The sequence below is a fragment of the Triturus cristatus genome, chromosome 3_2 (assembly GCF_964204655.1).
Source record: "Triturus cristatus chromosome 3_2, aTriCri1.1, whole genome shotgun sequence".
NCBI classification, from domain to species: domain Eukaryota; kingdom Metazoa; phylum Chordata; class Amphibia; order Caudata; family Salamandridae; genus Triturus; species Triturus cristatus.
Window position 1 is genome coordinate 535,136,667 of NC_140584.1, and position 15,664 is coordinate 535,152,330.

The 15,664-nt window shown below is 47.4% G+C and overlaps 1 protein-coding gene across 2 annotated transcripts in view; it reads left to right on the plus strand.

Moving 5' to 3' along the window:
* CSTF3 (cleavage stimulation factor subunit 3) overlaps nucleotides 1-15,664 on the plus strand; it is a 549,241-nt gene that overhangs the window by 332,703 nt on the left and 200,874 nt on the right. For both annotated transcript variants that reach the window (XM_085648242.1, XM_085648243.1), the window contains 2 exons: nucleotides 7,777-7,886; nucleotides 9,044-9,160. In XM_085648242.1, the coding sequence (XP_085504368.1) occupies nucleotides 7,777-7,886; nucleotides 9,044-9,160 (227 nt within the window). The remainder of the gene's footprint in view (nucleotides 1-7,776; nucleotides 7,887-9,043; nucleotides 9,161-15,664) is intronic.

The window sequence follows — 15,664 nt, forward strand, 5'->3', positions numbered from 1 at the left end:
AACGCAGCAAATGCACGAATGGGAACTGCATCCACAAGTTCTTCACCCATTCTTCCAACAGTGGGGGCATCCTCAGATAGACCTCTTCGCCACCCACGAAAACAAAAAATGCCCAAGCTTCGCCGCCAGATACCCACACCCATTGTCCAAAGGCAATGCGATATGGATGAACTGGTCAGGCAAATTTGCATACGCCTTTTCACCTCTCCCGCTAATTCCATTAGTGGTAAGGAAGCTACAACAGCACTCCCTCACACTCATTCTGGTAGCTCCGACATGGGCCAGGCAGCCGTGGTACACCACACTACTACAGCTATCTGTGGTACCACATCAAAAACTGCACCTGTCCCCATGCCTCCTAACCCAGAACCATGGAGAAATCAGGCACCCGGACCCAGCTCAGCTCAACCTTGCGATCTGGCTCCTGAAATCTTAGAATTTGGATACCTTAATCTTCCCCCTGATTGCATGAACATTATCAAGGAAGCCAGACGTCCTACCACTCGAGCATGCTATGCCGCAAAGTGGAAGAGATTTGTTGTTTACTGCCGTAACAATACAATCAACCCGTTAGATGCATCCATACAGCACATCATATGCTATCTGCTCCATCTTCAAAGGTGTAACCTGGCATATTCCTCCATACGTCTACACCTAGCAGCAATTGCTGCTTACCTACAAAACAGACAGCATTTATCACTGTTCAGAGTGCCTGCTATTAAAGCCTTTATGGAAGGCCTTAAACGAGTAATTCCACCCAGGGCACCACCTTCCCCTGTATGGAATCTAAACGTAGTTCTTACAAGGCTAATGGGTCCGCCATTCGAACCAATGCATAAATGTGAGCTACAATTCCTCACTTGGAAAACAGCTTTCCTCGTAGCTATCACTTCCCTTAGAAGGGTTAGTGAGATACAAGCGTTCACTATACAAGAACCCTTTGTACAGATACATCACAGCAAGGTGATACTTCGCACAAATCCAAAATTTCTGCCTAAGGTCATTTCCCCCTTCCATCTTAATCAATCGGTAGAATTACCGGTTTTTTTCTCGCAAGCTCAATCTGTCGCGGAAAGGGCTCTACATACACTTGATGTTAAAAGGGCTTTACTGTACTACATACAAAGAACGCAACCTTTCAGAAAGACTAAACAGTTGTTTGTCTCCTTCTCTCCACCGCATAAAGGCAACCCCATCTCTAAATCAGGGATAGCTAGGTGGATTGTAAAGTGCATACAAATTTGCTATCACAAAGCTAAAAGAACATTATCTGTTCCACCTAAAGCCCACTCTACAAGAAAGTTAGGGGCTTCTATGGCTTTTCTAGGGAACATACCCTTAGATGACATCTGCAAAGCAGCCACATGGTCAACACCGCACACCTGCACAAAACATTACTGTGTACACGTGCACTCCAAACAACAAGCTAGTGTGGGCCAGGCTGTACTAAAGACACTATTTCAAACCACTGCAACGGATACCGGTGGTCGCCGCTAGGGCTGGGTACTGCTATATAATCTATGCAAAAGTATATAATCTGCAGCTCATATGCCTCGAACGGAATATGCTACTTACCAGTATGCATCTGTTCTTGGCATGTAGAGCTGCAGATCTATACACGCCCACCCGCCTCCCCGGCTACCTGTATCCGTTCAAGTCTATCTTATTTAGATACAACACACATGGGTTTCTTACTATTATCACTACGCTCCATCTTTTCCCTGCTGGTCGAAAAACAATCTGAGGATGGAGCCGAAGCCCATGCGCAGTACGGACCGAAGGAGGAGTCACCGAACTCGTGACTTCCAAAGACTGTCCAAGAAGAAAAACAAACTGCAAACATCCGGGCCCAACACCAGATGGCGATCTATGCAAAAGTGTATAGATCTGCAGCTCTACATACCAAGAACAGATGCATACTGGTAAGTAGCATATTCCTTCCCACCTGTACCTGCAGTTATCCAGTATTGGTATCTTTTTTAGATTCATATGCGACCCACCCTCCTCCCGAGAGTCTCCCCTTGTCACTAGGGATGTTATTCCCACTTGTGCTTGAAAATCTGAGGGAATCAGCCTCTCTTCGGAGTGTTCTAGAGGATGCTATGACCTGATTTGTCATAGTAAAAGTTTGGTCCTTTTAAAAAAAGGACATAGAGAGGCCTTTAAATTCATTGCCTAGTGTCATTCTAGTCCATTTTAGTTATATTTACTGCTTTACTATAGTACCTAGGGACAACCACTTCGACGATGGGAAGTGATTAAAGCATGTGAATCTTTAAAAGATACCAATACTGGATAACTGCAGTTATAGGTAAGTAACTTATTTTTTACTCCTCATTTCGCTTCAGGTAATTTACTCCACTACCATCACTGTTGTTTGGTCCCTCTTCCCACCTGTCCCTTCCTGACACTTTCCTTTGTCTCCTCACACAACTACGCTTAAATGAATTGTGTAATTCTGTCCTGATGATGACCTGAAACACAGGTCGAAACGCCGTCGGCAAAATTCAGTGCCTTTACGGCCTTCTTTGCTCCTAACCTGTCTCTAATATATTGTATCCACTGTATTCGTGTTATGTACCAATTTCAAAAACTGCACGTCTCGCTGCTTCACCATATCACATGTCTCACCATGCGCCGTTCACCTTGCCATGAGCACTTTTGTAAGCACCTATACTTTAGATTACACTTGCATACATTGAAATGTAATATTGCCATCTGAAACCAATACCTTCTTACACATTCTAATAGAGATCGCGATATCTAAACCTTGGTGTTTCTCCCTTCTTATCTCTTGTTCGTTATTTATTTTGCGCTTCAATACATTGTTGCTAGTTATCACAATTACCCAGGTCTCAACTGGGTGTACGGGTTTTCTCCTGTTGCATTTCCTGTTCTACTAATATTTTGCGGACTACCCTAGGTCAACATCTGTTCTTGCAGAGTCCCTTCTGCGCTAGGCTACCTGTGTGAAATTACTGGGCTGGGTATGTAGGAAGATGGCTCTCTATATAGTACACTAAAAGGAAGTACACTGTGTAGAGAGTCTAGGCCATCCTTATTGGTTTACAGGGCTTTCTTCAAAAATCCCAAGTGCACTATATTGTGGTATTGTGGTCAAGCGGCTTAGGCTAATCAAAGGGGAATGTTTAGCATTTGTTGTACACACAGTCAATAAATGAGACACACACTCAATATAGAAATCCAACATCAATTTATAAACAAAAATAGATTCTTGTATTATTTTAGGCACCAAGATCTTCATGATCAGGCAAGTACTTTTTTAGATCGGTTTTTAGCACTTGGATAGGCAATACTGTATTTCTGGTAATGTTGAACTATGGGGAAAACATACACTGATAGGACCACTTGTCAACGAATTACAGGACTGTTCTTCAGGACTTAAAGTAAGTTGGGGCCAATGTCCAGGACAGCAGTAACAGGTCATCTCTGTCGGCTCTGGAGTGTCTGAGTGTAGAGGTGCTTTTTGGTGTCTGGCGGCTCTTTGAAGTCAGTTGGAAATGGTACCTGTAAAAAGAAGCTGCAGGCAGAGACTGAAGGCCAGTCGGTTCGAACACAAAGGAGTGCCCTGGTCTTTAGGGTGTTTGGAGCCAGGATGCACCTTTGGTTGATCTGGACTCAGGCTGTGGATCTTGTGTGCAGTGGTCTTTGGTCCGGCGAGTCGCAGCAGTCAGAGGCACTCTGTTTCGGTGAGCCTGTAGAAAGAGGCTGCAGGCAGGGACTGCCGCATAATCCGACAGAACTCAAAGGTGAGCTCAAGTCTTTGGGGGGGGGGGGGGGGGGGAGAGAGGTCTCTGCTGGGTGCTAGGGACACCATCAGTTCACTTGGACTCTGCTGTTGAGTTGCTTGCAGAGATGCTTTGAGGTGTCTGGTTGAGGCGGACAGCGGCATGTGCTTCAGTTGACGAGCTTGAGATGGGGAAACAGGACAGCTGGCCCACTCTGGATGATGGCTTCTGCAGTACTGATGTCCCTCGTCGGCTGGTGGGTCTCTGTGGGCTCAGTGTCCAGATTGGACCACCAACTAGTCTTAGCTGCTGTAAGGGGTCCGGCAATCCGGGAATTGGTGCTGTAGGGCTCCTGGAGGGTCTAGCGTCTTGTTATTCACTGGGTGGCTGCTGCATCGGTGAAGCCAGGGATCAGCAAATTGGTAAACTGTTTCGGTGCCTGCAGGATTTAGGAAAGTTGCGCCGATACTCCATGGGATACGATGGCTGTTTTGCGAAGTGCTGGCAGTCCTCCCAGGCTCCTGGAGGCTGAACAGTCGTATTTGTCAGGGACAGCAGGCAGGCCGGCCGGCAGTGTTGGCACCAAGTCAGTTGTTGCTTCTCAGTTCTTGCGGCTCTTCGATGCCCTTCTTCTTGAGTCAGTCGATTCTGATTCTCTGGTGCCAAGGGCTCCTCTAAATGCAAGATTTAGGGGCGTGAAGGGGAGTAGCCAATGGGCTACGTAACTTTGGGCTCCCTACACCCGCTGTATGACCAATTCCTGTGAGGAGTGGGCATAACCTTATCCAAGCGCTCCTTGTTCCTCCAAAAACAATATGGTGGAACCCTTCCTTCATGCAGCACATCTGGTAGCCCACTTTAGGGGTGTGTCTAGGCTGTTTGTGCAACCCACCTACTGCATAGGTAATTTCCAAAAAGTGGGGGTAACCAAGATAAAAAGGGGCACCTTCCTACAGCTTACAACATTAGTTTTACATATGCAGCCTGCGCACACGTTCACGTGTAACTGGCCAGTGCCCGTTACCCTAGCTCTGGCACAGCGGCTTTATCTTAAAAGGAAGACACAGATGGTAAACAAGTGCAATTCAATTGCCATGGGATTTTCATGAGTGAGACTCAAGTAGGGAGAGTAGCCTACAGTAAAGGTCCAAAAACCGGGTGACCAAAAAGCGAAACATCTGTGTGGGTTAAATGGGTGAAACCCATTTCGCTACATGTATACACTGCTAAAGTACCTTACACATTATCAGGGATGGAGCACAGGTTTATTTTATTTGATTTATGTGACATCTAACAGTTGTTGTCCTTATCTCTAGTCCACGACAAATAATAATCCACTTTCCTACAGAATGCAAAGCCACATGCTTGTGGAGCACATAGAGGCTGGATTGCTCTTAGCAATCAGTTGTGCCACAAAAGATGCTTCATTTTAATTGCATGGAGCCTCTTTGTCCCCAAGCCCGCCTCTATTTCTAGGTGGCCACCTCTACTTTCCACCAGCGTAGTTCGCACAGCTACCAACCGAGAAGCATTTCTGCACCTGGACGCCCCAGGGCAGGTAACAAGTAACTGCTGGTGGTATTTTGGACCTTGACCCCCTACAGCCCTAAGTCCTGAAGGATACCCCCGCAACTGATTGCAAGTAACCGTATGGAACATATGCCTTTTCTCCCATAGGGAAGCTTGCTGTGTAAAGATGTATTGAATTGAACTATTTACTTACCTTTAAAAATTAATGTCTGCAAAAGTACTTACTTGATAACGAACTTCTTGGTATCAAAACGTTTATAAAAATGTAATTTTTCTGAATTGGTCTCGGATTTATTCTTGAGTGTGTGTTTCATTTATTGCCTTTTTGAGTACAACAAATGCTTAGCACTACCCTCTGATAAGCCTAAACTGCTCACCCACACTACCGCAAAAGAGCATTAAGTGTTATAATTTTTTCCTGTGTAAGCCAATAAAGGTTGCCTAGATTCTTTACATAGCAGACTTCGTTTTGATCCACTATATAAAGAGCCAGCTTCCTACAATGTTAAGATTTCTTTTTGCAGTTGGTACCTTGTAGAGAGTGACAACAAGTGCTGGAGGTGACTGTGAGAAAGTGGGTTTCTGTTGCAGTAAACCCCCCCCCCCCCTTTTTTTCTTTTTTTTTGTTGCCAGACTACTGATGCTTTTTGACTTAGTGTGCCCTGGGCTCCTGCCAATCAGGTGCCCAGGGCCTATGTTCCTTCCCTAACAACTGCCTAACAGCCAAAACCCAATTGGCATTTCTGGCCACATGTCAGCCCCTGGTAAAGGGTATCCTAGGTACCAAAGCCCTGTGACCAGAGCAGGCCTCTAAGGGCTGCAGCACTTATTGTGCCACCCTTAGAGGCCCTGTACCCTGACACACACACATAAAACAGAGTCGACATGGCGCACATCCCTGTGTGCCATGCCCACCAACACACTGCCCTGGCATACCTCAGTCACCCCTCTCGCTGGGTGCACTATGCCACTGGTGTGGGTACATGTGCATGAGCCCTGTACCCCTATAGTACCCAGGTCCGTTCCTGGGCATTGTAAGTGCAGTGCTGCCATTAGGAGTATATGGTGCTGGGAGGTCGTCAACACGAACTCCACAGCACCATGATGGCTACACTGAAGACTGAAGTTTGGTATCAAACTTTTCAGCACATTAAACCCACACTGATGCCAGTGTGCGATTTAATGTAAGATGCACGACAGAGGGCAACTTAGAGTTGCCCCCTGAACCTAACCTACAATCCACGTCCTGTCTGAGAGGCTGCCTAGGCTACCACCCAGCAGACATGTTGCTGGACCCCTGGGTAGGGAGCCATCCGCTCTCCTGGGTGACTTGCGATATCTACATAAAGCAGGAAGAGCTTTTTATCGATAACTATCACACAACATTATCTCAAATGAAATAAATCCACTAGCATTGGAAAGGACATACATCTGATCAAGCCAGCTGTTTCTTGAGATATGCCACAGCAGTAAATTTTCCCCTAGAGGTGTTGGGCACAATTAACCCAAATGCCAAGAAATCGGAAGGGGAACTTCGAGCGATAGGAAAGGATCTCCTTGTAATGATAAAATATTAGTGTTATTGAGACAAGTGAAAAAAGAATGTCAATTCCTTTGTTGTCCGCTGACTATTTGAAAGATCAGATTGAAAGACAAGGCAGTGGTGTCAGGAAAGAGGAAATAAAATGGAAGAGAGACGGTAAACTGGAGAATTAAGGAAAAAACATGACTAAAATGTGTATGGTTGGGTATCCAGTCCTACTGTGCCTTATAATAAGTTTGCAACTTTGGCTATGTCCTTCTACAATCACAGATGTATCATAAGTTAGCTAAATTTAATTCAAATTTATTTCTCTAGATCTTTTTACTAATGTTGATTTACAAACTGTTACATACCCGGGAGCATTTCAAAAAAGCTAAGTACTTTAGATAATATTTTTCTTTGTTTTAGCGACACAGTGTAGTTTTTCTGTGACTCCAGAGTTATTTATAAGATGCCTCAGCCCACAAGACACAAGCCATTCCCACAGTTGTGTTTCAGCGTGAATTTAGCTACAACTCGACATTCTACACTCATTACCCCCATGTTCGTTCGCTCTGGTACTTTCAATAATAATATCTGCAATTGTTTATTACGGGCAACACTGAATTCTGAACACGCCTTTTGTACAGTTTTAACTTCCCCAGAAGGAGGTTAATAATACAGACCTTTTACTCCACTTTTGTCGTTTGCTTAATGAAATGTGCAGTATCCAGTCACACGAGTACCTTCATTGTTCAGTTCAATCTCCTCATAGTAAGGTCATTCAAACTAGACAAATGTTAACGTCCATGATTACTTCACGAGACCACTTGATTTTTTTTTTATTTTAATAAAGTCAGTTGTTTTTCTTTAAATTTAGTACTGTGCAATATTTGAACCTTTGAGGATCGACTTTGTGTTAATCTTGGATTCTGTCTACCAACATTGTTTAACACTTATATTTTTCTTTCTCAGTTATGTTTGCTTATGAACAGTGCCTCCTAGTCCTCGGTCATCATCCTGACATCTGGTATGAAGCTGCACAGTATCTTGAACAGTCTAGTAAACTGCTGGCTGAAAAGGGGGTAAGCATAATTATATTTTGACCTATTTCAGATCCTTGAACAAGGTTATAAGACTTGCAAAGTAAATTCCAAAGTAATTTGAATCTGCTGTTTGACTTCTTACGTTAATGCTTGAAAACAGTCGCATAAAACCCCCTAATGCAAATGAGATATTTGTTTTCCTGCTTCTAGAAACATTGGCATTGGTGGCGCCTGGTAATTTTAAATTGTTTGAAATAGTGTCTTTCCTACAAGAGTACCTAATTCTATTTGCGCAATGCTTACCAAATGTTAACTTGCTCCCTTCAAGTCTTTACTGTGACTTTAATGAGTTTTGTACTTGCATCCTATTAATCTTCCCCCAACCCCGAGTGCGTGAAACATTTAATGGAAGTAAGCAAATGGAAGGCAAGAGCTGGAAATGGGGTGTTTTCTGTGTCCACGCATTCACTCCCCCTTGTGTTTTACACAGCAACGTGTAGTAAGACCCTCCCTTGATATTGTTGGGAAAACTAAGACCTATATTAGTGAAAGTAATTTCCTAATAAAATGTACATTGACAATTTAGTGAAGTGGGCAAAAGCAAAAGAGACCAATTCAGCATATTCAAGTAGTTAGTTTGACTGTCATCTAGTCGCTGAACAGGCCATGAACTTTTCACTTGTTTCTTGCAGCCACTTCACAATCCACTAGACACTTGGTGGGTCATGTTTGAAGAAAAGCATAGACTATAAAATGCTTGCCCACATCCTCAATTATGCCCTAATTATGAGGAAACCAGAAACCTCTCCTTTGAGAATTCTCTTGCACAATCACTAATTGCATAGGTTTTACAGAGGACCATAAAATCTCCATATGCTGATGAAAATACAAGGAAAAACAGAATATTTGTCACCCTGTTGAAAACTGTTCGTAAAAGAATTGCTATACCTATGAAGTTGCATAATATATGTGAGCAAGTGTCATGTTTTGCTGCTCCTCTCCGCTGCCATTTCTCCATCTGGTCTCCAAGTTTAGAACAAATGTGAAACTCATTGAGCAGTTCCACTGATTTGCAAAAGGGGAGATTTGTTTATTGACATAAACCAACAATAGGTTATTGATTTGACTGAGTGCAAGTTCATGACACCTGTACTAACAATATTCCTCCATCTGCAATGGTTGTCTTTTTATCACAGGACATGAACAATGCTAAGCTCTTCAGCGATGAAGCTGCTAATATTTATGAGAGAGCGATCAGCACTTTATTAAAAAAGAATATGTTGCTTTATTTTTCATATGCAGATTACGAAGAGGTAAGCAAAGAAAATATTTTGAGCTCTCAATTGTTTTATTGTTTGTCTCTTTTGTGGGAGCTGTATTGGTTTATCTATATGCAGATTTTTCCATTGCACAAGCATTGTGTATTTTGGCCACATGAGAGTAAATGTCATAAATATTCTTCTTATCGCCACATAGTTAAGGGGATAAAGTACAATGGAGGTAGTACATGCTTTAGAGCTCTTGAATTAGCTAGTCTGCTGACCAATCACTTGCGGAATGTGGGGAGGTGAAAGAGGAATGGATTGCATTGCATGTCCTTGTTGGGTCTCACCTAGGCAGTGAATGTGCGGTCTCTTCGAGACATGCTGTATCTACTCTGTGGGCTTTCAGCACGCCCATCACTTTTCATTGGTTCTTTGATATGCGTTTCTAAATTACTTACTTTTAAGACTTAATTTGTGTTAAGTCTTAATACGTGGCCATTTGTTTCTCCCCTTGGTGTCATTCCCTCCCGTGGCGACTGGCCCTGTTACATGTCTCATTTAGCTTCTGTCCATTTGTTAGTATCGCACACTATTTTTTTCAGTTGTCTCGGACCATGTTCATAAAATTTTGTTTGTTTGCTTTCCAAAGTAAATGAACGCAGTTGCAACCAGTGTTACTGCTTTCCCCTCCCACCCACTGATCCCCTTTCCTTTCACCTCAGCCAGAACTGGTTAGCTCATTCTATGTCAGTCAGTTGTGGCCTGTCATCAGTTTACCTTTTTCCATTATAAATGCATGACTGCAGTTCACAGGATGGAAAGACAAATCAACAAGGGACTGGATGAACCACTCAGAGGTGACTTGCGATATCTACATAAAGCAGGAGTATCCTTTTACCGATAACCTGAATACACGCTGCCTTCTTATCGTGCATTATTTATACACGCAGCAATGTCGCTGACGGCCCTGCATGCTCCCCCCTGTCCCCCAACTCCTGTTCCTGCAGGCAGAGTCCCTCACCCTATCCAGGGTGCCCACGCTATAGGTCCTGCCTGGAGTTTCAGTCTGTCTGATGCCTGCACTTCCTGCCCGTAGCCATCAGCTCCCACGAGGCCCAGGCATGCAGTGCAGATGGCTCCTAGCAGCCCTCCTGTCCCACCCCTCCCCCTCTCTGCACATCCTCTTCCCAGGCTGCCTCTGTGCTTCCGAGCTGCAAGGTCTTGCTGCAGTGTCAGCCCTGCCCCTGGAGTCATTTAATACCTATCGTGCCTTACTTCCCCCCCCCCCCCAACCCCCCCTTGTGATCACGACCATTTTTTCCTGAAAGTCTCCCACAATTTAACCCCTGCGCACCGAGAAATTCCACTGTAATTATTGCGGCATTTGGCTGATTCGTAATTTTATTCACCAGCGCGTCAATACCTACTCATTTTTCTTTTTCTATATAAAAGGCTTCAGCTCACTGATCGTGTGACCCCATTCAGCCATTCCCACTTTGTATAACACTAAGCATGCTGGGACTTGTAGGCCCTTTGCTTGAAATATCACAGTAGGCCATAGAACCAAATTAGAATCGGCTAGTACACTGCGGTTGATACAGTGAATTTTGTGGTGCTGTGCATCTAATATAATTTTACACTTAATTCAAAATAATTATCTGAAAGAGACTATTCGTTATAGATTCCCTACCTTAGAATTACCCCCAGGCGTCAGACTGGATCATGAAAAATATTCTTGAGCAGTACCCCTGCTCGTCGGTAGGTGGCGTCGGTCGACTCCATGTCCGGCGTCGTTGTCGCGAGTATGACGTTGTGGTGCCTAGTTAGACACCGCCCCTGTGCGATGACATCAGTTCCTTCTTTTTCTGCGCCAGCCCCTTAGTCACTTTTTGACAAACCTTTTCTCAGCTCTTTTTTTCAAGTCTTCAACTCCCACCGTCTTCAAGCCTTGCGACTCCTGTCACAAGCCTATGTCTGTGACGGACCCACCCCTCGTGTGCCACTGGTGCCTGGAGCGTCACCACGTCCTGAAGTCGTGCTCCGACTGTCGGGCCATGAATCCAAAGTCTTTGCGGGGGCGGTCCTGAAAGCTTTTCGAGGCCCGGCAGTCCGCTCCACCTCGCTCCCGGTCTCGCTCTAGGGAAAGGTCTCGAGAAGGGTGAAGGAGCCACCACACCTCGTCCAAGTCTTCGAACGTTTTGGGTAAGTCAAAGCACAAGAAGAAGGCAAAGAAACACCGTCGCTCCTCGCCTTCTCCCCGTCGGTCGGCTGACGCAACGCGGGATCCGGAGTGTCGTCACTCTAAAGCTCCTCTTCTGGCATCGTAACTCAGGGACGACTCCGCGCCTCCCCCGTTCCCAGGAGTCAGGGCCTTTGATGCCAGCGGCTCTGGCCCTGGCGCCGGAGGGCCCTAGTGGATCGAGGCCTGGATCCGGATTGACGCCGGTCGACCTTACTCGACCTGCACCAGCGCCGAACCCGGCCAACGCTGTCCCCATCCCCGACATAGACCTGGAGCTGGAACAATGTCGGCAGGCGTTGAATCCAACCCCGGGAGTACTTTTGTTCCCTTGTTCATACCAGGTGTTCCTCATCACCCTGAGAGCTTGGTGGTCCAAGCTTCTTCCAAGGGTGCATTCCCTTCTACACCCTTGGACAGAGATTCCAAGAAGCTGGATCATCTTGGGAACTACATGTTCTCTTCCTCCAGCTTGGCACTGCTGTCCGTGAGTACCGCGTGTCTCTTGGGCCGATACTCCCATACCATCTGGGATACGGTTGCGCAGGTGCTGCCTCACTGCCTAGAGGAGGCCCGGGCCGTACTCTTCTAAGCCGTGGCAGATAGGAGGGACGCAGCGATATTAACAATTCGCTGTGGACGAGATACCACCGACTCACTGGGCAGAATGATTGCCACGTCAGTAGCCCTTTGGCACTAAGCCTGGTTCAGGACGTCCTGGTTTTTCGGGGGATGTTCAGTCAACACTGCTGGACATGACCTTTAATGGCCGTCGCCTTTTTGGTGACAAGGCAGACTCTACGGATTCTCGGGCTACGGTCAGATCCTTAGGGCTAGCTGAGTCCTCCCGTCCACCACAGTCTTCCTTTCTCCCTTTTCGTGGCTGCGGAAGGGGCACCCCACCACGGCCGACCCAGTTCAGCCACCAGTGCATGCAAGCTGTCCAGCCTCTGGGTGGCCGCAGACGTGGGACCCAGCAGCGCAGGTCTGGGAACCAGCGGGTGGGCCAGTCCACCCTCTCCCCTCCCCCCCCACCCCCCGCAGCACCCTCCAAAACTTACCTAGTCTGACCTTTCAGGCCCATCAGCGGCCATTGGGTGACAAGATTCACCATCACCTCCCCCACTGGCAATCCATCACATCAGACAGGTGGGTTTTGCAGATGGTCCAAAGGGGCTTCTCCCTCCCCTTCGAGACTGACCCTCCCTCCATGCCACCGTCTTTCGATCACATGTCAAAGGATCATTTGGTGCTTCTTCGCTAGGAAGTCTCAGCTTTCTTGCCCAAGGATGCTATTGACAGGGTCCCTGTACCAGAAGTAGGTCATGATTGCTATGCCTGCTACTTTGGTGCCCGAGAAGGACAAAGGCATGCTTCCTATCCTAGACCTCAGGGCCCTCAACCGCTTCCTCCGGAAGGAGAAGTTCATAATGTTTCAGTGGGTGCATCATCAGGGGAATCTTTCCAACTATGTCCAGATCTCGAAGGGAACTGCGCAACACCTGCAGTGGTGGTTAACAAACCAGGACTGGGTCAGAGGCAGATCCCTTTCCCTTCCCCAACCAGACCTAACAGTGGTGACCTATGCATCACTCCTGGGACGGGGCGGCCAACTGGGAGAGGCAGAGATCAGAGGAGTCTGGTCTCCAGCGGAGTCCGGGCTCCATATCAACCTGTTGGAGCTTTGCGCGATTCGCTAGGCACTGAAGGCATTCCTCCCCCCCCCCCCCCCCCCTCCCCAGGAGAAGGCAGTGCAGGTGTTGTGAGAAAGTGCCATCTTTCTTGCATGGTATGCCCCCACTTTTTGCTGAATATACTTTGACTGTGTGTGCCCTGGGCTCCTGCCAATCAGGTGCCCAGGGCCTATGTTCCTTCCCTAAAAACTATGCTGAAACCTAAAACCCAATTTGGCAAACCCTGGCCACATGTCAGCCCCTGGTAAATGGTACCCAGAGCCTTGTGACCAGGGAAGGCCTCTCAGGCCTGCAGCACTCATTGTGCCACCCTTAGAGGCCCTGTACCCTAACACACACACACTGCCCTTGCAGGCTGAGTGTCTGGGTACAAGAGTAGACATGGCCACAACATACACTGCCCTGGCATACATCAGCCACCCCTCCAGCTCGGTGCCCCATGCCAGTGGTGTGGGTACAGGAGCATGAGCCCTGTGCCCCTACAGTACCCAGGTCCATTCCTGGGTACTGTAAGTGCAGTGCTGCCATTTAAGAGTATATGGTGCTGGGAGATCGTCAACACGAACTCCACAGCACCATGATGGCTTCACTGAAGACTGAGAAGTTTGGTATCAAACTTCTCAGCACATTAAACCCGCAATGATGCCAGTGCAGGATTTAATGTGCAATGCACGACAGAGGGCATCTTAGAGATGCCCCCTGAATCCTAACATACAATCCACGTCTGTTCTGAGGCTGACTAGGCTGCCACTCAGCAGACATGTTGCTGGACCCCTGGGTAGGAGAGCCCCTGCTCTCCTGGGTCTGCAACAATGCACATCCTGGGCGAGGTGCTAAATCTCCTCCCCCAGGATGGGCAGGGGGAAGCTTCAAAGGCATGCCGCCTGTGTGAGCTTCCCCAGGCCACTGCAACCCCCCACTCTGGCGGGTAGCTTGGCCGGAAACTCCAAATAAGGACAGGGGATGTGCCAGCCTGCCAACCCCACCCCTCAGGTGGGGGAGGCAAGGTGAAGCACATCTCCGGGATCTCGCCACCTTGAAGATGGGAAGCCCTGCCCAATCAGTACTAGGCTACTGCCCCCCTCCCACAGGAGAGAGGCAGGATAGGGGGTGTACCCACCCCAGAACAGGGACCCATTGGTCCCTGCCCTTCACCTATCTGTAACGCCCCTACATCTAGTATTTATGGGCACATTGAACCCTCCTTCCCCAGATTCCGAAATCCGAAGAACAGCTAGAAGACCTGCCCTGCAGCTGCTAAGAAGAGGAAGACACCAACTGCTTTGGCCCCAGCCCTACCGGCCTGTCGACCCTCGAACGTGAACCTGCTCCAACCCGGCATCTCTTGTGGCCAACAACCTCACAAACCCCGGAGGACCTGGCTACCTTTTGACTCTAAGCCCCCTGGGACTCCCATGAGTAGAGGCTCTACTAATAAAACTACTTCTAATACCTGGCAGCAGCTCGGAACCGCAAACCCAGCACACTCTGCACCCGCCAAGCCTGGCCTGTGCCGGAGTGAACAAAGACCACGAGGATGACCCCACGGCGACTGTGACCCCGAGTCCGGCACCCAAGGACCTCCCTCAACACTCCTGAAGAGGCCTGCAGCCTCAGAACCAGGTGCCCCATCCCCAACCGCGACCAACAGTGGGTAAGATTTCCTGACACCAAAAGGCACCCCTGCACCCGGCGCCCTGAGGCCCCCTGTGCCCAATCCCGGGGTACCTACCTATCCTCCAACTACCCAACTTACCTCTCGAAGTGGTGGTGGCACCTGAAGAATCTTCGTCCCCGAGCTTGCAGTCTTTTTCTAAACCGGAGATTTCCCATTGAAATCAATTGAGCGCCCGAAGGCTCGAAAGCACCGAGTGGCCCTGGCAGTGCAACCTCTACACCTATCTACTTCCCCACTTGCCCTGAGTAAGTGACCAGGAGCCCAGCTCCCACAGCCGCATGGCCTGCTAGTCAGCAGCCACCAACCAAGGCACCCCTGCCTCTCGTAGGATCACTTTGGGCCGAACTCTCTCTGCACCCGGCCGCCCTTGTGCCGCTGAGGGTGAACCAACTGTACCTAACTGACCCTGGGGGACCCCTGAGTCTATGCCCAGAACCTTAACTCTGCCAGTCGAGTACTTACCTTTAAACCGATAACTCAATTTTCTCCATAGGGTAACATTGACTGGCTTTTCCTGAAATTTCTTCTGTGTGGACTTTTCAAAACATAAAATATTCACCAAAAATCAGACGAGTAACGAAAACGAAAATACTCACCTGCTCTTAGGTGAGCACCCAGTGCTGGATCTCGGTGCCCAGCACTGACTCTGAAAAATACTTACAACTGTACTTACCCGTAACCCAATTTTCTTCCATAGGAAATCATTGACTGGTGTTCTGTGAAATTCCTTCTAAGTGACAATTTCTGCAATCTTTAAATATTCTTCAAAAATCGTATAATATCTGAAAACATAATTACGTACCTGTTTTGGATAAAGGTCCCAGTACTGAGTCTAGGCACCCAGTACTGGATTACAAAAGTAACGAGAACATACTATACCTGCAACTTGAATTTTCTGCCATAGGTAATCTTTGACTGTTTTCTCTGAAATATTTTCTAAG